The sequence below is a fragment of the Lynx canadensis genome, chromosome D3 (assembly GCF_007474595.2).
Source record: "Lynx canadensis isolate LIC74 chromosome D3, mLynCan4.pri.v2, whole genome shotgun sequence".
Classification (NCBI taxonomy): domain Eukaryota; kingdom Metazoa; phylum Chordata; class Mammalia; order Carnivora; family Felidae; genus Lynx; species Lynx canadensis.
Genome location: NC_044314.2, coordinates 38,772,353 through 38,797,443, shown reverse-complemented (window position 1 = coordinate 38,797,443; position 25,091 = coordinate 38,772,353). Strand labels below are relative to the sequence as shown.

The window sequence follows — 25,091 nt, the reverse complement described above, 5'->3', positions numbered from 1 at the left end:
CTTTCATCTGCCTTCTCCACTCTACTCTTGAGCCCACCCAGTGAATTTTTATCACTTACTCCATTTTTTTTTCAGTTTAAATATTGGCATTTTATTCTTTTTTTATAGTTCCTCTTCTTCTGCTGAGAATGTCTATTTTTCCATTAATTTCAAGAGGGTTTGCATTTTCTGCAGAGAGCACAGTTATAATAGCTGCTTCAAAGTTCTGTGCAATTCCAACATCTAGCTCAACTCAGAGTTAGCATTTGTTGATTTTTTCCTACTAAAATCTGTCCAAGAGACAAAAATATACAACAGGGAAAAGACAGTCTCTTAAGTAAAGGGTACTGGAAATACAGGACATCTACATGCAAAAGAATGAAACTGGACTGGGGCACCTGGATGGCTCAGTCGGTTGAGTGTCTGATTTCAGCTCAGGTCATGATCTCGTGGTTCATGAGCTTGGACCCCACATAAGGCTCACTGCTGTCAGCCTGTCAGCACAGAGCACGCTTAAAATCCTCTCTCCCCCTCTCTCTGCCCTCCCCTGCTTGAGCTCTCCAAAAAATAAAAATAAATAAAAATTTAAAAAAGAATGAAACTGGTCTTTATTACACCATGCACAAAAATTAACTCAAACTGGATTAAAAACCTAAATGTGATACCATAAAAACCCCTGAAGAGAACACAGGCAGTAATTTCTGTGACATCAATTATAGTAAGATTTTTCTAGACATTATCTCCTAAGGAAAGGGAAACAAAAGTAAAGTGAACTACTGGGACTCATCAAAACAAAAAGCTTTTACACAGTGAAGAAAATCATCAACTAAAGAAGAAAACAACCTATTGAATGAGAGGAGATATTTGCAAATGATTAATCTGATGAAGCTAATATCTAAAACATATAAAAAAATATACAATTGAGCACCAAAAAAAAAAAAAAATTAAAAATGGGCAAAGGAACTGAATACACATTTTCCCAAAGAAGACATCCAGATGGCCAACAGATATGTGAAAAGATGCTCAACACTACTAACCATCAGGGAAACACAAATCAAAACCACAATGAGATACCACCTTATACCTGTTAGAATGGCTAAAGTCAAAAAGACAAAAAATAACAAGTATTGGTAAGGATGTGGAGAAAAAAGAACCCTCATGAACTACTGCTGAGAAGGTAAATTTGTGCAGCCACTATGGAAAACAATATGGAGGTTCCTCAAAAAATTAAAAATTAAACTACCATATGATCCAATAATTTCACTACCTGGTATTTATCCAAAGAAAATGAAAACAGTAATTCAAAAAGGTAAATGTCCCCCTATGTTTATTGTAGCATTATTTATACTAGCCAAAATACAGAAGTAACCTAAGCATTCATTGAAAGACGAGGGGATAAGGAAGATGTGATACACACACACAGAAATAGTATGCAGGCATAAAAATAAATAGGATCTTGCCATTTGCAACAACATGGATGGACCTCGAGGGTACCATACTGAGTGAAACGAACCAGACTGAGAAAGACAAATACCGTATGACTTCACTCCTGTGCGGAATCTGAAAACCAAAACCAATGGACAAACCAACAAAAAGCAGAGTCAGACCTACCAATACAGAGAACGAACTCACGGGTGCTAGAGGGAAGAGGATGGGGAGATGGGCAAAATAGCTGAAGGGGAGTGGGAGATACAGGCTTCCAGTTATAAAGTAAGTCATGGGAATATAGTCAATGATATTGTAATACCTCTGTACGGTAACAGATGGCAGCTATGTTTGTGGTAAGTGTAGCTAATGTATAGAAAAGTTGAATCATTAGGCTATATACCTAAAACTAATGCTAATGTAACACTGCATATCAAATATGTTTTTAAAAAATCAATTATCCAATTTTCAGTCTTCTGATATGCCAAGTAACTTCAGGTTGTATCCTGAACATTTTGAATATTATGTTGGGAGACTCTGGATCTATTAAAATCTTCTGGAAATTGTTCTATATTTATAGCATGCAGTAAACCCTGTTAGATGCAGAACACAAATTCCATCTTGCCTTCTCAACAGTGATGCCAACAATCAGTCCATTTTTCAAATTTTGCTATGCTTCTTTGGGTCTACTCTGCATATGGGCAGCTCAGGGGTTAATCTGGGCCTTGGGCAGTGGTTTATATCATACCTCAGCTCTCAAATCGTTGGTGCGTTGTATAGGTTCTTCACATTCCTAGCTTGACAAGGACTTCAGCTCACACAAAGATTTAGGGTATCTCCCCTCTGGTAGTTTCCTCACATTCTCTTATTCCCTAAATCCCCCTTTCCTTCTGATTCCTTTAGCATTCTGCGCTTTGCGCAATTCCATGAAACTGGGGCCATCTTCAGAAAAAGGTATCAGGAAAACAGGGAGATAAAACATTGTAATGGTATCTCACACACACACTCTTTGGACTACAGGGGCCTGTTTTCCTTGTTCCTCTGGACAAAGAGACAGGTGTTCCACTCAGAGTTTTAGGTCCCTCCCTGGAAGCACTGCCTCTACCAGCAGCAATGCAGTCCCATGTCCGGGGCGGCCCCCATCGTAGGGCTTTCAGTGAAATTAAAAGGGGAAAAAGTGATTCCCCCACATTCTTCAGGTGGCAGGGGCCCTTTTTTCTGATCCTCTGGCCAGAAGTTACCCTAGAATTTGTATGGTCTGCTGTCATCCTGCAGTTCCATGACTGAGACTAACTTGCAATTAAACCCAGGAGATAAAACAGCAGGAAAAACTAACTTGAACACTCACCCCTTGGACTATTGTACTTGTTGTTCGCTTCCAACCCCATGCTACCTTTTATTGTTTGTTTTTCAGAGTTCTCAAGCAGTGGTGCTTTATACTGTTTCCAGAGTTTTCAGTGTAATCAGTGACAGCGATAGTTCATGATAAGGTTTATGGCAGCATCTTAGAAACAAAAAATCTTGAGTCCTATCCATACCTAAATCCCTAATTCATTTTAACAAGTTCCCTAGGTAACTAGTAAGCACATTAAACTAAGAGATGTCCTGAGCTGGAACCCTGGAATAGGATTCAAACAGGTCTTGGAATCTAAGAAGATTCACATAAATCCTTCAATGAGGTCCAAAATATAAATTCTAACACACAAACACACATAAATAAACAAACGTATTTTTAAAATAAAAAGATAATTATCATAATTCAGTGGGAAGGGGAGCTTGAAACAGAAAAAAATAAAATAAAATGATCGATCATACGGAAACGGTAAGGAAAATCATGGTAGAGATGTTTGAGTAGGTATTTGTGAAGCCACAAAAATAATCAAGACTAGTAACATTGGGAAAATGTTAATGATAATAATTTTAAATGAAAAAGCACAATTCACAGTTATATTAAACTATTGTTATAACTCTAAAAAGTATGCCAATTACTATATTTTAGAAAATAATCAACTCAGAAGAAAGCAACCAGGAAGTCATGGAAACTGGGAACCACGAGGAATGGCTGATTAGAAGAAAGAGTTCTAAATAAGTCAGATTATGGTAGACACCATTTTGTTCCCTTTCTAGCATCCATTATCCCCTCCCCTTCTCAAGCTCTCTAATATTTTTTTGCAGATATCAGTGTATATAAGTTGGTTAGACTCTGAACTAAACTAAAACCCACAAGAGATTATAGTATAAAATCTAAAAGTATCTAACTTATACTGAGAAATGTAACTTCAGTATTCCCAACAATGGTAACAGTTCAACCAGTGTTCTCTCTCCCTCTCTCTCTCTCTTTATTCAAGCCACACGGAAATACAAATAATCAAAAAGTGGTTTGCTAAACATGGACTGAATGAGGTTATAATGATACCAAGTGATTAAGTTGTGGCAACAGGCTCATCTGGATAGAAACATATCTTTAGGAAAGATAAGAACATATCTTTAGGAAACACTAAGTTCTTCTGTCTTCATGACAGTATATTATCAGCATCACCAATGTGTACATCTTTAACTCATACTTCTGTGGCTAATCAAATACCACATATAACTTTCTATAATAATACATAAAGCTCTTTAGCCATTGTGAAGTTGTTCAGTATACAAAAAAAAGTTAAATCTGAAAGGTGTAGATGATACACACACACCTAAATATCAATTTTTTTTCATTTAATACATGCTAATTTATACTTATTTGCTAAACTTTTGTGATAGGACAAAGATCTTTTCTTTAAGTATGAACCTACTAATCAACATCCCAAGTGTATAAGCCCTTGAAAATGTGTCTATGATTTCCAGTTTTAGTTAAAGTTAAAGGAGGAGTTAGTCATTACTTGTAAAGTAAACTAGATGGTGCAGAAACCTAAGTTTTCTGATTTTTTCTTATTTCCCCATTGTTTTTAGTGATTCACATTTATTTTGAGACTTTATAAAGTGCTGAATTTAAGTTACTGTACTCACTTTACCAGTTTATAAAATATTCAAACCGCATGATTATAACAAATGAAACTACCAAAAAAGAATGTGGGAGGGGCACCTGGGTGACTCAGTTGGTTAAGCTTCCAACTTCAGCTCAGGTCATGATCTCGTGGTTCATGGGTTCAAGCCCTCCATTGGGCTCCATGCTGATAGCTCAGAACCTGGAGCCTGCTTTGGATTCTGTGTCTCCCTCTCTCTCTTCCCCTCTCCTGCTCAATCTCTCTCTCTCTCTCAAAAATAAATAAACATTTAAAAAGCTATTAAAAAAAGAATGTGGGAACAACATATAAACAATAATATGCATACAATTCAATTTCATGAGCGCAAAGCGCAAGGAACTACAGGGTAGACTACTATAAACAAGTTTGTTCACACCCTGGGAATCAGTATGTTATAGAGGGAAGAGTGATAGAGCTTTGGTTAATTCATTAGCTCGTGAGGCTCTATTATGAGATCTTTTATTATATTTTCAAGCAAAATACCACTTAGTCTTACAGTTTAGTTGCCATTCTGTCACTTTAAAATGACTTTGAATATCACATATTAATTAACCGTGTTGATTTTAAAGTTTAAGTTCTAGAGGGTGATCTTTTTTCCCTTACTTGAAAATTCTAGGGGACCTATTACTCTTACACTCTATGTATCAACAACAGAGCAATGCAAATTAGCTGAAGGGTATTTATTCATAATACCTCCTTTATTAAGTAGAGATCCATGTATAATGGAATGGACCTATGAATTGTTTATATGAGGATAGAGATGGTTTAAGAAAAAGTTTTTACTCATTATAGTAGATAAGCATGCCCCCTCTGCTATCTTATTAATTATGAATTTGTAGATAAATCCTCCTTTAATAGGTAGTTCAAGGTAAATGCCATCCTACCCCTGTTCAAATTAACTCTAATTTTAAATTAACATATTCCAAATTAGTGAAACCAAACAAATCATCAAATGACTTATTTTATAATGGTAGCTTTTATAGAGCAAGATTAATTAAAACAAATATACCAAAATTCCTCCATGACCTCAGGTAAACACCAAAGAGTATGTAAGCAGAGACTACTAAGGGAACAATGACCCACATCTCCAATTCAAACAAACCTTTGATATTAGATTTGAAAATCTCATCTAATTAGGTCAATTGGTTAGAGCATGATGCTAATATGGCCTAGCTAGTCATTAGATCCTCATATATGCCACCTAGCTTTGTGCTCTAGATTAAACCTCTAAAGCCCTCTAGCCATCTGGCAAGTACAGTTAGGTCCAAATGTAAGCATCCTCCTTTGAACCCCCTCATCTTGGCACTCCATCAGAGAATAAGACTTCAAAAATATTTGAACTTTATTCCAATAACTGCTACCTTTATACATAATGATGACTCATAAATCTGCAAGTAATATTTCCTGAAAAGACATGATAACTTTTAAAAAGGAAGAAAAATAACCACTAATAACAAAACACTAGCTCTCTGCTTATAAGACAGGTTATTCCTTTTTATTACCAAAACTAAGCTTCCCAGTTACTGAACTTATCTTCTGAATCTCCTTCTCAACCTTCCAGTTTCGAACAGCTCCCAACAGTCGTAAGATCTGTAACTGTGAGAGAAACTACCACAAATGAATACTTGATTTATTAGGAAGAGTAGAACTTAAGAGCCCACTGAATAAACCTCAGATAGAAAGAAAGAAAATCAAAACAAAGATTTTCCCTTCTCAACATAGAGAAGGGAAAAGGATTCCCAGTTCCCAGGAAGACTTTAAAACAGAAGATACCTATCTGTGTTATTTCCTATTTCCTAGCCCACAATTGTTAGGTGGTTCTCCTTTAAAATGCATATTTGGGGCACTTGAGTGGCTCAGTCAGTTAAGCATCTGACTTTGGCTCAGGTCATGATCTCATGGTTCAGGAGTTTGAGCCCCATATTAGGCTCTGGAGCCTGCTTCGGATTCTGTGTCCCCCTCTCTCTCCGCCCCTCGCATCCTCCTGCTGCCTCTCTCTAAAGTAAATAAACAGTAAAAAAAAAATTTTTAATAAAATAAAATGCATATTATGTTAAAATAATTATTTTAAAATAAAATTATAAAATGGTTATTCCTAATAAAGGATATTATATTTTGCTGTATCTTCTGTGTATTTTTTTCAAAAATACTTCAACATAAATATAATTATGTAAATAATAATAATCTCTTCTGATATGTGTACTGTTCTGTCTTGATCCTCCCATGAAAAACCTAAAACAGTAAGCTACCTTGTATTCTCTTTAGGAGATAGATGAAATATAATGAAATAAAAATCGTTTAAAAATAAAGACATTAAGAGAAAAAGCAAAGCTATATATATGTATATATGCATATATATACACATATGTAAATTTAATGATGGCTCATATTGTGAATATATACATATATATTCCTAATAATATATATGGATATATGTGTGTGTATATACATACATATATACATATACACACACATATATATGTGTATATACATATATATATATATATATACACACACACATATATACACATATATACATGTATTATTAGGAACATATATGTATATATTCACAATATAAGCCATCATTAAATTTTTCAAATGATGTTAGAATTTTGTATTTTACTACTAAATTATGGACCATCTCATCAAAAATCATAAAAATAGCAAGACATTAGGCAATAGGTGGAAAGAACATTTAAATTATTCCCAGCTGTTGGGGCGCCTGGGTGGCGCAGTCGGTTAAGCGTCCGACTTCAGCCAGGTCACGATCTCGCGGTCCATGAGTTCGAGCCCCGCGTCGGGCTCTGGGCTGATGGCTCAGAGCCTGGAGCCTGGTTCCGATTCTGTGTCTCCCTCTCTCTCTGCCCCTCCCCTGTTCATGCTCTGTCTCTCTCTGTCCCAAAAATAAATAAACATTGAAAAAAAATTAAAAAAAAAATAAATAAAAAATAAAAAAATAAATTATTCCCAGCTGTATCTTAAACCATAAATAGTCATAGTCAAATATGCTTTTTAAAAAGTTGACTTGCTTTATTTTTTTAATCTTTATTTATTTATTTTGAAAGAGCACACATGTGCATGAGCAGAGGAGGGGCAGAGAGGGAGAGAGTGAATCCCAACCAGGCTCCAGGCTGTCAGCACAGAGCCCGATGCGGGGCTCAATCTCACACCATGAAATCTTGACCTGAGCTGAAATCAAGAGTTGGACATTTAACCAACTGAGCCACCCAGGCACCCCAAAGTTGACCTTTTTAATTGTGCATGTGTTTTTGACAAGACTTGTACCAAGGAACTATGTATAAGTTTTCTTTTGCTGTGTAACTTGCAGATCGGGTGGCTTGAAACTTCACAAAATTACTATCTCACAATTTCTGTGGGTCAGAAGTACAGCACATTTTAAGGGTCCTCTGCTCAGGTTCCCACAAAGCTGAAATCAAAGTGTCAGCCAGCTACATTCTCATTTGGAAGCTCACTTCCAAGTTTCCTTTGGTTGTTGGCAGAATCCATTCCCTTGTGGTTGTAGGACTTAAGTCCCTGTTGTTTTCCTATCTGTCTTCAAAGCATGCATGCTCTCAGCTCCTAGAGACTGCTGTCAGCTCTTAGCCACATGGTCCCCTCCATCTCAGACTTTGAAACTCTATTTCTTCTGCAATGAGCCAAAGAAAAACTCTCTGCTTTTAACAGGCTAATATGATTAAGTCAAACCTACTGAGAGTCCTCTTTCTTAATGTCAACATATAACAACATATAACACATATGTTGACTTCAAGAAAGTCAACATATAACATAACAAAACTGTGGGAGTGACACAGCTCATCATATTCACAGGATCTACCCACACTCACAAAGGGAGGGGATTAAACTAGTGTGAGGGTCATTTGGAAGTCATCTCAGAATCCTGTCTATCACAGTGTACAAAAATTAAAGGATAACAGGGAAGATTCACAGTGGCAGAGACAGGCAGGTGGGTATAAAATCAATGAAGTATGAGCAAGATTTAAAATACTGCTTTAAAGCATAACGGCCATTTTAATAAATATTTGAAACATTAGCTTGACTTTGAAAAGGCCTGAGCTTGAATAAGTATTCTTTTTTTTTTTTTTTAAGATTTTTAAGTAACCTCTATACCCAACATGTGCTTGAATTCATGAACCCTGAGATCAAGAGTTACGTGCTTTCCCAACTGAGCCAGCTAGGTGCCTCTTGAGTAAGTATTCTATACAGAATGTTCCAGTTGGGTTTTTAGAAGGATTTCTCTGGGAAGTCTTTATAATTGTGGAGATAGTAACAACTAAAAGATGAACAATCATTTCTCCTCAACTCCAAGAGCAAAGAAACAAAAAATCCTGTTTATTATAAGATGGCATGATTCATATTTCTATTAGTGCCTTTAAATTTTTTCTTACATTTCATAATTTCTATTTTTAACATTCTATTGGACTTGTCTGAGATTTGTACAGCCTGATTCAATTATACATAATTCGATTATAACATCAGGTTACTAAATTATAATCACAAACTGCTTGATACTTTGAATACTTATATAATCTGTAACTATAACATTTCAAACAGTGTGGCGAGTCAAAGGAACTATTTAGCTTCTGTTTTACTCATCTGATATATATTCCACAGTATAAACTGCTGAAAGACATCAAGTCTCTACCTATAAGACCTAAATCATGACATCCCTGCTCAAACACTTTTGGGAGCTGTCATTCCCTATAGAATGATGTCCAAACATTTTAACATGACAATAGGGGTGTCCCATGATTTTGCCCCAGCCTAATTTCCCAACTTCATCTTTCATCATACCCTACACTTCAACAATTCTTGGCTGTGCGCCATCCCCTAAACGTGCCTTTGATGAAACAACCTCTCCCATCATACCAACACCAAACATATACCATTGTTTTGTGGATGTCAAGGATTTGTATAGCTAAGATATTATTTTTATGTTGTGTTGGTTAAGTACAGAGGCACCCTTTGTAATAAAAAAGGTGATAATTTAGTTGAAGGGTAAGCTCTGAAACACAATGTTCTACCGTGAGGCAAAATTGCACTATAGATTAATTATTTATAAATTGGTATATGCATACCCCAGGTGAAGAAGAAAATATTAAAACATATGCATTGAATTTTTTTTAATTTAGTTTTTAGATAGAGACAGAGTGCAGGCCAGAGTGGGGCAGGGAGAGGGAGACACAAAATCCGAAGCAGGTTCAAGGCTCTGAGCTGTCAGCACAAAGCTTGACGTGGGGCTTCAACTCACAAACCATGAGATCATGACCCAAGCTGAAGTTGGCTGCTTAACTGACTGAGCCACCCAGGTGGCCCAAAACTTTTGCGTATTTTAATCTCAGTACTATATATTTATATTTTTGAGTATTTTAATTATTATTGTGTTAATTATTGATACAGTAGTATATCTACATAATCTATAAAAATAAATATATATATCAGGGACATGTTCATTTTTTTAACAACTGGAGTGCATTATTGTAAAAGTCTGAAGATCATGTCAAGGACTCTGGAATCCAACTTAAATGGTTTCCACCTGAACTCTTCCATCTGAACACTCTGAAGTTATGTGACTTTAAAAAGTCACCTTAGGAGTACCTGACTGGCTGAGTCGGTTGAGTGTCCAACTCTTGATTTCAGCTCAGATTATGATCTCATAGTTCATGGGATGGAGGCCCGCATCCCTCTGCTCTGACTACATGGAGCCTGCTTGGGATTCTCTCTCTCTCTCTCTCTCTCTCTCTCTCTCTCTCTGCCCCATCCCCACTCATGTGAGTATGCATGTGCTCTCTCAAAATAAACATTAGAAAATAATGCAATAAAAAGTCATCTTAAACCACAATTTTCTCAAGTGTGTAATAAAAAGCATTAACGACCATCGGACTATTGCCAACATTAAAGGGGATATTTCCCTCAAAGTGAGTATCCCAATCCTTAACCTCTGGTAAGGACTCGATAAATGTGAGGCATTATTATTGTTATTAATGGTGATACATTCAATACTTGCATCGCCTAAGAAAGAAGCATGTCCACTGAAGAGATCTAGATGAGGAGCAAAGTCACCAGTTTCCAGTCTTGAAGGGTGCTTACCCTTGTGCACTGCTGGTGGCACTACAAGATGGTGCAACTGCTATGGAAAACAGTATGACAGTTCCTCAAAAGAACTAAAATTATAACTACTCCAGCAATCCCACTTGTGGGGTATCTGAAAAGAATTATAGATCTAAAAGAAAATATCTACAGGTAGTATCTATTACCTATAGATATAAAGACTATATATCCAAAAGAATTGAAAACAGGATCTTGAGGAATATTCCCACACCCATGTTCATAGCAGTACTACTCACAATAGCCAAGGGGTTGGAGGAACCCAAATGTCCATCAACAGATGAGTAGATGGAGAAAATATGGTCTATACATAGAATGGCATGTTACTCAGCCTTAAAAAGGAAGGAAATCCTGCCATATACTATGACATGGATGGCTTCTAAGGACATTCTGCTAAGTGAAATAAGTCAATCACAAAAAGACAAATACTGTAGGATTCCACTTATAAGAGGTATCTAACGTAGTCGTATCCATAGAAACAGAAAGTAGAATGGTGGTTACCAGGGACTAGAAGAAGGGAGAAAGGGGAGGAAATTGTTACTTAACGGGTACAGAGTTTCAGTTTTACAATATAGAAAGGTTGTGGACGTCTGTTGTATGATAATGTCTGTAGTTAATACTTTTCTTTTTCTGTTTTCACTCATATGTGGAATTTGAGAAACATAACAGAAGATCATGGAGGGAGGGAAGTGGAAAAAAGTAGTTACAAACAGAGAGGAAGGGAGGCAAACCATAAGAGACTCTTAAATACAAAGAACAAACTGAGGGTTGATGGGAAGGTGGGTGAGAGGGGAAAATTAGTGATGGGCATTGAGGAGGGCATTTGTTGGGTTGAGCACTGGGCATTGTATGTAAGCGATGAACCTTGGGAATCTACTCCTGAAGCCAAGAGCACACTGTATACACTGCACGTTAGCTAATTTAACAATAAACAGTATTTTTAAAAAAAATATATATTTATTTTTGAAAGAGAGAGAGCATGAGTGGGGGGGGGCAGAGAGAGAGAGAGGGGACAAAGGATCCCAAGCTGACTCTTCACTGAAAGATGAGAGCCCAATGCAGGGCTCAAACTCACAAACGGTGAAATCATGACCTGAGACAAAGTCGAACGCTCAACTGACTGAGCCACCCAGATGCCCCTGTACTTAATATTTTCAACTGTACAATTAAAAATGGTTATAATTGGGGCACCTGGGTGGCTCAGTCAGTTAAGCATCTGACTTCAGCTCAGGTCATGATCTCACAGCTCATGAGTTCGAGCCCCACGTCAGGCTCTGTGCTGACAGCTCAGAGCCTGGAGCCTGCTTCCTATTCTACGTGTGTCTCTCTCTCTCTCTGTCCTTCCTCACTCCTGCTCTGTCTCTCTCTCTCTCAAAAATAAATAAATATTTAAAAAAAATTTTAATGGTTATGATTAATTTTTTGTTATGTTTTTACACGAATTTTAATTAATTAATTAATTACATTTAGTGAAAAAAGCATCCAATTTAGCTATTAAACTAGCTACTGTATGATGGTAAATAAGAACATCCCATCATGTGGTGTTGGTCTAGGAAGTTTCTCATTTATTCCATTTATACTGAGCACTAAGGATACATCACACATTATTCAAGCACTGGAGATCAAATCCCTTCCTTCAAAGGTTTTTGGGAAAATTACCAAATTATTATGCAATGGTTATATTGTTTGGTATAGTATGGTAAGAATATGATAGATTCAAGAGATATTAAGTTCACAGAGTTAATAGTATTCTGTTGAGTACTGACTATGAAAGGGGAGGAAAAGGGGGAAATAAAAAATGTCCCATTGATTTTTGCCTTTGGATAGATAAGTTGTATTGTCGTGCATGCAGAAAATTAATTTAAAAAGAAAAAGCAAAAGAAAAGATGAACAAAATTAATAAACTTACAGCAAGATTCATCAAGAAAAAGAAAGACAGGGGCCAATAAAATCAGAAATGAAAAAAGAGAAGTTATAACAGATATCACAGAAATACAAAAAATATGAGACTATTATGAACAATTACAGAACAAATAATTAGAAAACCTAAAAGAAATGAATAAATTCCTAGAAACATATACTGTTTCAAGATTGAATCAGGAAGAAACAGAAAATCTCAACAGAGTGGTTACTGGTAATGAAGATGAATCAGTAATCACAAAACTCCCAACAAACACAAGGCAAGGACCAGACAGCTGCAGAGGTGAATTCTACCAAACATTGAAAGAATAGTTAATACCTATCCTTCTCAAACTCCAAAAATTAAAGAGGAAAGAATGTTTGCAAGCTCATTCTATGAGGCCAGCATTACCCTGGTGTACCAACCAGACAGACACAAAAAGGAAAAGTATAGGCCAATATCCCTGATGAAGACAGACCCAAAAATCTTTAACAAACCAAATCCAACAATACATTTAAAAGATCATGCACCATGATCAAGTGGGATTTATTCCAGGCATGCAAATCTGCAAAATCAATCAACATGATATATACCACATTAATAAAATTAAGGATAAAAATCATATGATTATCACAAGAGATGCAGAAAAGCATTTAACAAAATTCAACATCCACTTATGATAAAAATTCTCAACAAAGTAGGTAAAGAGGGAACATGCCTCAAAATAATAAAGGCCATATATGACAACTCAAAACCTGAAAGCTTTTCCTCTAAGATCAGGAACAAGAGAAGAATGCCCACTCTCACCACTTTTATTTAATACAGTACTGGAAGTCCTCACCATTGCAATTGAATAAGAAAAATAAAAGGCATCCAAATTAGAAAAAAAAAAAAAAATAGAAGAGGGGGCGCCCAGGTGGCCCAGTTGGTTACGCATCCAACTCTTGATCTCAGCTCAGGTCATGATCTCAGAGTTTGTAAGTTCGAGCCACATGTCGGGCTCTGTGCTGATGGCGCATAGCCTGTTTGGGATGCCGTCTCTCCTTCTCTCTGCCCTTTCCTGGCTTGTGTGCATGCTCTCTCTCAATATAAATAAATAAACCTTAAAAAAATTAGAAAAAAAAGCAAAACATCAGTATTGTTAAGTACTGTTAAGATGTCCATACTACCCAAAGCAATCTAGAGATTCAAAGCAATCGTTATCAAACTACCAATGGTGTTTTTCAAAGAACTAGAATAAATAATCCTAAAATTTGTATGGAACCAGGAAATACTCTAAATAGCTAAAGCAATATTGAGAAAAAGAAAGAAAACTGGAGGTATCACTCTCCTAGATTTCAAACTATACTATAAAACTATAGCAATCCAATCAGATAATACTGGCATAAGAACAGACACATAGATCAGTGGAACAGAACAGAGATCCCAGAAGTAAACTCATGCTTCTATGGTCAGTTAATCTACAACAAAGGAGACAAGCATACACAATGGGGAAAAAATAGTCTCTTCAATAAATGGTGTTTGGAAAACCGGACAGCTACATGGGAAAGAATGAAAGCGGACCACCTTCTTACACCATACACAAAAATAAATTCAAAATGGATTAAAGACTTAAATATAAGCCCTGAAACCAGAAAACTCCTAGAAGAAAACAAAAGCAGTAAATTTTTTGACATTTACCTTTTACAAAAGTAAAAAGAAACAAATGGGACTACATCAAACTAAAAAGCCTTTTTTTTTTTTTTAACGTTTATTCATTTTTGAGACAAAGAGAGACACAGCATGAACGGGGGAAGGTCAGAGAGAGAGGGAGACACAGAATCCGAAACAGGCCCCAGGCTCCGAGCTGTCAGCACAGAGCCAGACGCGGGGCTCAAACTCACGGACCGCGAGATCATGACCTGAGCCGAAGTCGGCCGCACAACCCACTGAGCCACCCAGGCGCCCCAGAAAAAAAGCCTTTTGACGGCAAAGAAAACCATCCACAAAACAAAAAGGCAATCTACTAAATGGGAGAAGATATTTGCAAATGACATTTCTGATAAGAGGCTGACACTTAAAATATATAAAGAACTCATAAAACTCAGTATTGACAAAACAAAATCCAATTAAAAATCATCAGGGAAATATAAATCAAAACCACAATGATAGACCACCTCATACCTGTTGGAAAGGCTAGTATCAAAAAGGCAAGAAATAACAAGTGTTGACAAGGATGTGGAGAAATGGGAAGGCTTACGTGCTATAGGTAGAAATGTAAATTGTGCAGCCGCTATGGAAAACAATATAGAGGTTCCTCAAAAAAAGTAAAAATAAAAATACCATAGGATCCCATAATCTAGCAATTCCACCTCTAGGTATTTATTAAAAAAAAAAACAACCCACCTATTTGAAAAGATGCATGCATCCCTACGTTCATCACAGCATTATTTACAACAGCCAAGGTATGGAAGCAACCTGAATGTCCATTGATAGATAAGTGGATAAAGAAGATGTAACTATAAATATACAATATAACTCAGCCATAAAAAAGAATAAAATTTTGACTGCTTGCGCCAACATGGATGGGCCTAAAAGATATTTGCTGAGTAAAATACGTCAGAGAAAGACAAATACTGTATGATTTCACTTCTATGTGGAACCCCAAAAACAAAACAATTGAGGAAACAAAAAAGAAAGAGACTCAGATACAAAAAACAAACTGATGGTTGACAGAGGAGAGGGAGATAGGGAGATGGATGAAAAGGACAAGGGGATTAAGAGGGACAAACTTCCAGTTAGAAGATAAATAAGACATGGGAACATAGTGTCCAGAACAGTCAATAATATTGTAACAACTTTGTATGCTGACAGGTAAGTAGACACTGTGATCATTTTATGATGTACATAAATATCAAATCATTATGTTGTACACCTGAAACTACAATGATATTGTCTGTCAATTATTACTCAATTGAAAAAAAAGATAATCCTTAAAAAAAAGGTAGGGATTACAACAAATATTCATGCTTTCATTTATTCAATACTGTTTTTAAAGGAGCATTTGCTGTGCACCAAATAATGGACATAAATGGCACAATGACTCTAATGAAATATAGACAGGAAGCGGGGGTGGGGTGGGGGTGGGGAGGGAATATATTCCCAGGAAAATTATCATAAAAAGGAGCCTCTACATTTTTCAGAGTGTCCATTGGATGATTCATAAGCAAGCTATTATTTTAGTGCTTTCAATTTCTAAACAAAGGAGAGAAATACAGGTACTTTTTTTAAGCAGGAGAAAAATGTACCATTTGTCACATTTCTGCTGTTTTCCTCTAAATTCACAATGTAATGTTAAATGCTATACTCAGTTATAAAATAGAAAGGCAAAATAGTAAATGCTTCTTTTTCGTAAAACTTTACTGTATTAGCTTAGGGAAATTATAAAATTGTATTGAATTTACCATTTTTTTTTCTGTTCCTCTTCCAATGTACAGTGCTAATAACTTTTTCTAAGTCTTTCAAATTATTGCATGGCTTCAAATCATTTTAATTTCTATTTGCCACCCTGAAATTATAATGAATGATTTATGAACTGTCATTTATTCTGGGAACCAAGTATGTCATTTGGTTCACTATTTTAATGCTTAGCTGGATTCAGTCGAATAATAGGATAGATTTCAGCACAATTATTAAAAATGAGAATACAAAAGAAAAAAGGTATCAGCTTGGAAGACCTAGGATGAAGGAATGGAGAGAAGAAAAAGTCATCTGGGGTTATGTTCAGTTTGAGGTGCTTTGGGATATCCTGGTAGAAACAACCAGTAGAAATCATGAAACTTCAGATCTGAACCTCAGAAGATAATGCATTAAGTCACCAAAACAAATGCAACTGAAGTCATGGACATGAATGTAATTACTCAGTGGAAAAAGGAATTCAAAACATATCCCAGTGAAATTATTTGATTTCAAGGATAAAGAAGTAAACAATCCATGAAATTTGGAAAAATAGGGTTGCCTTAGGATTTTACGGAACAAACACATTATCAACAATGTTCTGGTGGTAAAAGTAAAATAAAGAAATCACTTAGTCAAGTTTTTCTTTAGTTACAAAGGCAAAAGGCAAATATTTTTAACTGCATACAAACCTCAAAGAATAGAACACATATTCCTTTCCTTAGAAAAAGAAAAATGACCAGGAATTGTAGCCAACCAAGTGATGAATCCAATCAAAGAATTCAGAAAAAAAAAAAGGTAAAAGAATAAATAAGTATTTAAATATACCAAAGGAAAAACAATTGTGAGAACCAAATTATATACTATAACAAAACCTTAACAATAAAACCAAATATAGTATATTATATGATATAATGAACATAACACAATAAAATATATAATTACAATAAATGTAACATTAGATGTAATAAATACAGGCAATATAATATATGTAGCAAAACATAAGAACAGTGAAATAGGCTCACTCTTCACCTACCATTGGAGAAAGTCAATAAGAATGAATTTGAAATCTGTTGTTGAAAAAAATGAATGGAATTCAATCTCTTAATGTTTTCTATTAACTTCAGGAAAAACACCTCTGAGAAGCATTTATTAATTAGCAACTTTTTTAATTTTGTTTTTATTTTTCTTTTGTTACATTTTGATGTTTTATGCTTCTTACTTAAATTAGCATACAATTATCATCCCAGTTTTGGAAAATTAGTTCTGCGTGTCCATATCAATCAGTGTATCAATCACTATATCTAATCTTCTTTTGGTATATATGTTTAGACAGACATCTATAATGATGCTCATAATTAGCTAATGGTGGTTAAATCTGAATGGAGGGATTTAATGTGACTTAAAATTTCTTTCCCTTTCACTTAGGTTTTTTTAAATATTGAAAATGTATCACTTTTACAAAATAAAGTCATTTTTATTTTTTTAAAATAAATATCTGAATAAATATACATTCATACAGATGTATTTTAACTCCTCGTGGCAGTGTAATTTTGAGTTTATAACATATACCTAATTACAATTACATCATGGTGTCCTTGCTCTCTTGGTAATACTTAGAAGAGCTTCTGTTGTTTTTGTTTTTTTAGCATTTACTATGTGCCAGACAGATACTACATACGCTATATGCTTATGAATTATTATTAACTCTTATCCATAAGTAGTTAGACAAGTATTATTAGTGGCATTTACAAAGAGGAAACAGTGTCGTCAGTCAAGAAACTTCTGCTTACTTGCAGCTATCGTAAATCTTGAATCGGGATTTAAATCTTGCTCTAAAATCTATACCCTGCCCACTATGCCATGTTTCCTGCCATCTATTGCTGTTCATGACGTTTATCTTATTATCCCAGAACTATCAAAAATGAATGTAATCTAAAACACAGCAGATTCATTTTATCTTGTATAAATAAAGTGTTGTATAAATACAACAGCTATTAGTGAAAGGTCTTTATAGTCTTGACAGGAGATTGAAATTCTCAGAAGTTCTGCCGTATCCCTGTATTTGCTTCTTCATCTTTCCTCTATACTATGCATGAAATCTAGAGTGTAAAATCTTGAGAAGTAGAATCTCAGCTGGTTAGGAGGGTTATTGAGGGAAAATAAATGAGTGCTGAGTCTTGCCCCTCTTCCCCCGCCCACTATACTTACCAACAAGACAAGGAAGAACCAATGGAAAAGTCAAGAACTGGTATTTTAGGAAATATGTGTGGGATAGTCTTCATATATTAACAGAGTCTGATTTCCTCCATAAATTCAAGGGAATTATCTCTACAAGCCCTTGTCCCTAAATACACATGCCAAATTGGCCTCTTATAAGGGTATACCCACTATTCTTGACAGCCTTAATTGGCACTGTGCTAGCGTTTTGATGTAGATGAGTTATTCCTCACAATTCTCAAGGAACCACTAAAGTCAGCTTATAAGCCACATTGCTGAGACTCGTACTTGGGATCTATTTGACCCCCAAAGACCTCTGCTATAGAGTTCTCCAAAATACTGGAATATAGAGAAAAATGCATTGGTTATCAACAGCAATGCCTGTCTTGAAAGTATAGGAGATAAGCAAAACTTTGTTTATATCTTAATTACTATTATTATGATTTGTCTGTGTCAGAGATATAAAGTATCCTAATGTGTGGCTAGCATTCAGTTTTGTTTTCTGGAATTTCTGTAGCAAATTTCAGATCAAGGCCTAATATGCATGATGTGTGCCTCACGACTGAAGTTAGGCCTGATAGCAATGTATATGAACTCCTTATGAGGAATTATTTCCTTCACTCTTGATAGAGCATAGAGAATTTGTAACCAAAACCACAGAGAACTAAGAAAGCAGTAACTATTCATAAACCAGGCCATGAATATTCATTCTAATCACTATGTACTAATCAATTAGTATACACAGTAAGAACAAAATGAAATCTGAGTCTACAGATTGCAGAACTGAATACATCATCATTTTTAAATGACATAACTAAAGATAATACATTTTCCTTTCTGGATGAAAATTCATTTTATGTTCCCTAGTGGACTACATACACAGAAGGCAAAAATTGGACCTAAGTGTCCATTCCTACATATACATATACATATCCTACATACTCACATAATTGCATATTCATTGCTTTGTTTGCTTAAGACTGACAAACAAATAAAATTGTGAGTTTGCCAAATTGCCTGTTTTAAACAATGTGGCGGGCCTTTAAAAAATACACAATAATGCATTCATCCAATACGAATAGAAAAATAATGAATTTTCTGGTTATTTCCTAAGTTTATCTTTCATACTACCAAGTGGTATCTATAATGTGTTTTGGTAGTTTGAATTACAAGTCGATGTTTCAACTAATTGTGGCCAAAACCAAAATGTCAACCAGGATGGAAAGCTTCTAAAAACAAACTAAACTGAAACTACCAAAAATGTAAAACAGAATAACCAAAGTAACACTAATGTAAAATGATCACTGATGAAACATATTTTATAGTCAACGTCAGACCTTTGCCATATTTTTTTTTCAGAACTGTTTTAAGTTATTCACTTCACTCATTTAAATTTATGATATCTTTAACGAAAGAACACATAAAAATAACGGCAGTGGCGTGAACAAAACTTAGATGCAATGCTCAACAAACTGCACGTGCGCATATATACACGTGTGTGCACGTGCATGCAGGCACACACGCAGATCCTCCTCCAGACCTAAAATGGCTGAGTTGCAGGATGTTGTTGCTTGGCGACCAAACAGTATCTCCTCAGCCACAGAGTAATCTAAACAGTGATAGATATGCCCCCCTCAGCTTTGGGCATGGCCAGGACAAATATTAAAGGGCATGTTTATCTTTCTAGTATCCTACATTTTCATTTGAAGTCTGTTGTCACTTGCTTGATTTTGTCATCAATTAAATTTAGATTTTAGGGGAAAGAGTATTTGCAAAGCTACAGCTATTCGTTTAAGAAAAGAGGTAGAACCAAGCTTCTTTCAGACTGAAAGCTAGTCCTGTTTCTATTAAGTCTATGTGCTGTGTCTACTCTGTTCTGGTACGACCTCCTAGTTGCGATCAGTCTCCCTTTCTTTCATTAAACACAAGCAGTTAATTAGCCCCAGCCTGTCCTCTTCCCTTCTGTCTGTCCCTTTTCAAGGTAGTAATGATGTCTAATTACCAGCAGCAGTGGGTTACTGCAACATCAGGCACAAATCTCTCTCACTGACAGCAAAGCTAGCCGCAAACCCTCAAACCTCAAACAGCTAGAACGATTCTTCCGTCTACTTGAAAATACCAAAAACAATACTATATTTCAGCCAAGATATGCCTTTGACTTTAAAATATATATTTTTTTGTCTTTCTGGTGATTGTACTCCCACTACTACAAGGAAAAACTCATTCTTAAGGAAGAAATAATTTGAGATGAGGAGAAACACATGATAAAAGGGGAACCTTTTATTTATTTTTTAACTTGTTGAAATGATGATTGGCTGTCTTTCAGGGAAGGCGGAGCCTATAATTCTATGAGAGGAGCAGCATAAAATTTTCATAAAGAGCAACAGAAGAGTTCATGAATTAAAAACCTCTTCAACATTTCAAAACAGGCTTGAATGAAGAGCAAAGCCCTTAAATACTACTACATGGAAACCACTATCTAAGAATATCACCTGATGAATTACATTTTCTCCCATAAATATATGAAATCTTTACTGAAAAGAGAAATATGTGTTACTTTAGTATTCACCCTGAAGTTGTTTTTCTGTTAGATGTCTTAGCAATAATTCTTTATCAACTCTGCAAAAATTTTTGAATGAAAATATCGGTATCTGAACATGTGAATTCTGATTTGAATTACTGGCATCCATATTTAACTTACTGACTCTACAGCCATTACACAATTTATGTTATTTACAATTTTTTGTTAATGTTTTAAAAGGGCACATCTGTTTATACATATAGTGGATATACCCAAAGTATAAATTGGACCAATTCATACAGGGTGGAAACTATCTGACAGGTAAATGCAGGAACCTGACTTTAATGTAAAAGGAATGAAAAACAAACCTCCCAGCTAGCAATTGTTATGAAAAACATATAGAATATTATTAAATATTTAGGTAAATATACTTTAAATTATTTTATTTATTCAATTAGCCCAGTGTTCCCCTAAAGGAGAATACATTCTTATGTTTTGAATTCTCATTTACTTTGTCTAACAATAAGTTATTTTTAAAAATCAGGTTAAGTTACTCCTGATACAAATGAATCAAAGCACTTAATTCTCTACAACAGACTTCTGCTCATCCAGATGTAAATAAACCTCAGTTCTAATCCAGACCCAGCTAGTTCTCATTATTTAGTAAAGCAAGACAGTAATCTCACCATTGTCTTTAGCAATGCCACGTTCAAAGAGAAGGCTGTGTTTGTAGATCTACCTCCCAGAAAATTCCAACAACAGTACTTTTTGGAAAAAAAAAAAAACAGAACTTTTGTGTGTGTTTCTGTTTCACCTTTATTTCCGTTTCCCGTTTTCCACATACATTCCAAAACAAACACACTTCCTTCAAACTACGCCTAACGAATCTCAGAAAACCACTAACTGGTTTTCCAAACCTAAAAGAGCGCTCCAAATAATCCTCTGAAAAACCTTCCATGCACAGATTTCCAGTTGCATATACCTCCGTTTGAGACAGAAGAATAGCTTGCAAGACATCTCCTTTCTAGCATCCTCCAGGAACACTGCACGGGAAAGGGCTGCCAGTATGGGGGGTGGGGGAGCGGGTGGAACAGGAGCAAATGCTCAAGAAACCCCAAAGCCAGGCAAAAATGCAAAGGATGCCAGATACCCTCCCCCACCCCTACTCCAGGCGAGTACCCACCGTTCCATGACGGAGAAAGAGGTCTTATGGATCTGATCTGCAATCCTACTTGTAGCCCACAGTTCCCATCTTCTTAAAAAGGCAATCGACGCTGCTGCCGCTCGCCAGCCTCACAGCCTTCTGCCCTGTACACCAGGCTCTCAGTGCCCAGCACCTTGCTGCGCCTGGGCTTAGAGCTTCGTGGCCCTGAGACTAGAGCTATCCCAGAATGAGGAGCAAACACATGTACCATTTGATTGCGCCCAAACCCATGTCTCTTTGTTGTTCATCATGTAGCGGCGGCTTTATTTGTGAAAGGGGGAAGTGAGGAAGGGAATGGGGGGCGGGGAGGAGGAATCTCCCGGACCTCATCCACAATCTAAATAGTCGTGGCAAGATCTCTGGGAGTGCTCAAGGCGATCCGATAGCCCAGCGTCTCCCGGGCGGCGGTCTAACAATAAAACCGGATAGTGTCGGGGGGCGGGGGAGGGGGGAACCCCACATCTCTGACCAGCGCTACAATCGGGCTTTGTGCCAGTTAGGAGACACTGTAGACGATCGATCAGAATCGTCTATTACCAGAGCGTGCGTCTGGGGTTCCAGCGTGGCCTTTATGCTTGGTGGCAAAAGCGGGACACGCGCCAGGCGCCCAGCGAAGGACACGGGACAATGGCCCGACCCGAGGACGCTGGAGGCCGCCCGACCCGGGGATGGAAGCTCCAGGAGCGGGTTCAGGAGCCTGGGAGGCGAGGAGGGCGGCGAGCTCTGGTGGTGCGCTGCCGCTTTAAAATAAAGGACCACAAAGACTCCACCGTGGGGGAAATGCGCCTGGCTCATGCGAGTGGGGACGACTTGGGGAGGGGGGTTGAGAAAGGTGGGGGGCACACGAGCCAACGGTGGCTCACGGCTCCCCCTTTCTCCCCCCTCTCTCTCCCCTCCCCGCCGGCTGCTCCCGCAGACAAATAACAGAGGAAGGGGAGTCACTCACCGTGGTCTTGACCGGCACGTAAAGCACTTGCTTGGCGCAGCCGCCGCCCCCGCGGACCTCGTCCGGCTGGCCCAGCTGGAAGCCCTTCGATTTGACCCAGAATTTAAATTTGGCGTTGTCCGTGGAGCTCGACTCGGAGCCGTTGAGGAGCTGGACGATCCGCTCGTATTTCTTACGGGTCACCGTCTTGGTCTTGCCTGAGTCCCCGTAAGTCCTGAGGCACCAGTCCTGGAACTGGCGGTACATGTCGCGCTCGCTCTCCATGTTCCCCGCTCCCGGTCGCTGGCTGGATGCTCCCAGCGCACTTCGCACCTGTTCACCCCGGGCTCATGAAAAATGCGGCCCCGGCCACGATGTAGGGACGCGAGGTCCCGGCCGCCGCCGGAGCCTGCCTCGGGTGGGGGGAGGAACGGGGAGAGGGGAGGAGGGTCCGGTTGGGCACCAGCAATCAATGCCCCGTGCTAGCAGGTCTCTGGTTCATTCGTAATTGCAACGGATGTCTCGGACGCTGTTCTCGGACGCTTTTCTCGTCCTCTTAGTGATGGGTCTCTTTAATATTGTGTGATTAGGACCATCCCAACAGCATCTGGCCCAGAGGAGCTGGGTTTTAAATAATTAAAATCCCATTCCTTGGTTTATTAAAAATCCCAATATTGACTTGGGGTGGTCCCTGGACGCTTCACCCCGGGGCTGTGTCCGGGGCAAGGCAGGTGGAGCGCCGCGCCGCCTCCCAGCGCGCGCCCCAGAAGCTTCCCCGGCCGCTGGCCCCACCGTGCAGGAGCGAGGGCTGAGATTCTCTCGAAAGCAGCCGCCCGGCCGAGCGCCTGTGAGCCCCGAAGGGCACCCGGGTCCCCGGGCTCTCCTTCCTCCAGGGTCCCGTTACGCTTCGACCTTCCCTGCGTGGGGCGTTAAGGGACTAGAAAGAGAGAAAGTTCTTACCTGTCATGTTGTTAAGCCTATCAAATCCTGCTACACAGGAAATCATTAAGGTATTTTTTTTAATGGTTTAAAATGTCATTTCTTCATATGCATTTAGGCTAAATTCCAATCCCGCAGGTAGGTTCCAGGAGTTAAGTCCCAGAATTAACAAAACATTCGTGGATATTTGGCCATAGTTCTATAGGAAAGGCTGTGATACCCCAAACAGATAGCCGCTCCAGGGGGATGTGGGTAAACGAAGGCAGGCCGCGGGCGGCGGGTCTCCCGGATAATGACGGGGTCCCCAGACAGGACTCCTCTGGTTTCTGCTGGACTGGGTACAAGGCATAGAAGTAAGTTTATAATACAGATGCTTAAAACCCTTTGCATGAAATTAAAATATACAGAGAAATTATTTTCCCCTTGCTTGGTTACAGTTTGCAGTTCACACAGGAGGTTTCGTATGTCTATTTTCCCCCTGCCACGTCATGGACACCCCTCCACTGCTCAGAGTAGCCAAATATGAGTTCCTCTGGACGATTTTCTCAAGCAAATGAAATCGGCGGCTTCTCCATTCAGGATTTCCACCCGTTGGTTACAGAGCTGGAAACAGGGGAGTTCCCATCCTCCTCGCGCTGCGTGCGATTGCGGCCGCTCCTCTTTATTCTACTCTCTGCGGAGGCCCGCGCCCGTCCCGGGAGGCGCCTCTGCCCGGAAGGCGGCCCGACCAGTGCCCCGCGCCTGGTCCGCGTCCTAGCCCACCTTCGCCCCTCGTCGTCGTCTCCCAGACGAAAGCCCCGAATGGGAACGCTGAGTGTTTGTACCCACTGCGCCGCAGCTGGTCCCGGCACTTGCAAAATGGTCAGTGGCTCCTGCTCGGCCAGGCTGAGTGCGTGCGTGTGTGTGAGCAAGGGAGCGAGGGTGTGCGGTGTGCGGGGGGGGTGGGGGGGTGCGCCGTGTGTGCGCGCGTCTCCGGGAAGGTCTCGCGGCGGCTGGAGCCGGGACTGACAGCCCGGGCGGAGCGCGAGCAGCTCCACACACTAAACCTCTCGCCTCTCCCCTCACCCCTACCCCTCCCACTCCCCTCTCCTCCCACCCCCCCCCCCCTCCCTGGCCTCTTCCAAGCTCTCTGATTGGCCAATGGGACAAAAGTTTCTGTGGAGACGGCTGGGCGCTGACGTCACGGGCAGAATTGTCCCATTTAGGGATCCCGGGGGCAGTGCGCATGCTGCAGGCTGCAGGTTAGAGGCAGGAGGAGGTAGCAGCGGGCGCGGCGGCAGCCAGGTGGCGGAAAGGAGCACTCAGCATCCAGGTGGGGGGACGACTCCAGCAGGGTTTCCATGGAGATTCCTCTGGGTCTAGCCTAAAAACAGCAGATCAGCTGACACCATTAGCTC

General features: G+C 38.7%; 1 protein-coding gene across 2 annotated transcripts in view; it reads right to left on the bottom strand.

The window, feature by feature from the left end:
- The window catches only part of NOL4 (nucleolar protein 4), a 417,756-nt gene extending 394,260 nt beyond the window's left edge, over window positions 1-23,496 (bottom strand). For both annotated transcript variants that reach the window (XM_030292187.1, XM_030292189.1), the window contains exon 1: window positions 22,777-23,496. In XM_030292187.1, the coding sequence (XP_030148047.1) occupies window positions 22,777-23,040 (264 nt within the window). In that variant the 5' untranslated portion in view covers window positions 23,041-23,496. The remainder of the gene's footprint in view (window positions 1-22,776) is intronic.
- Window positions 23,497-25,091: the final 1,595 nt, after the last annotated feature.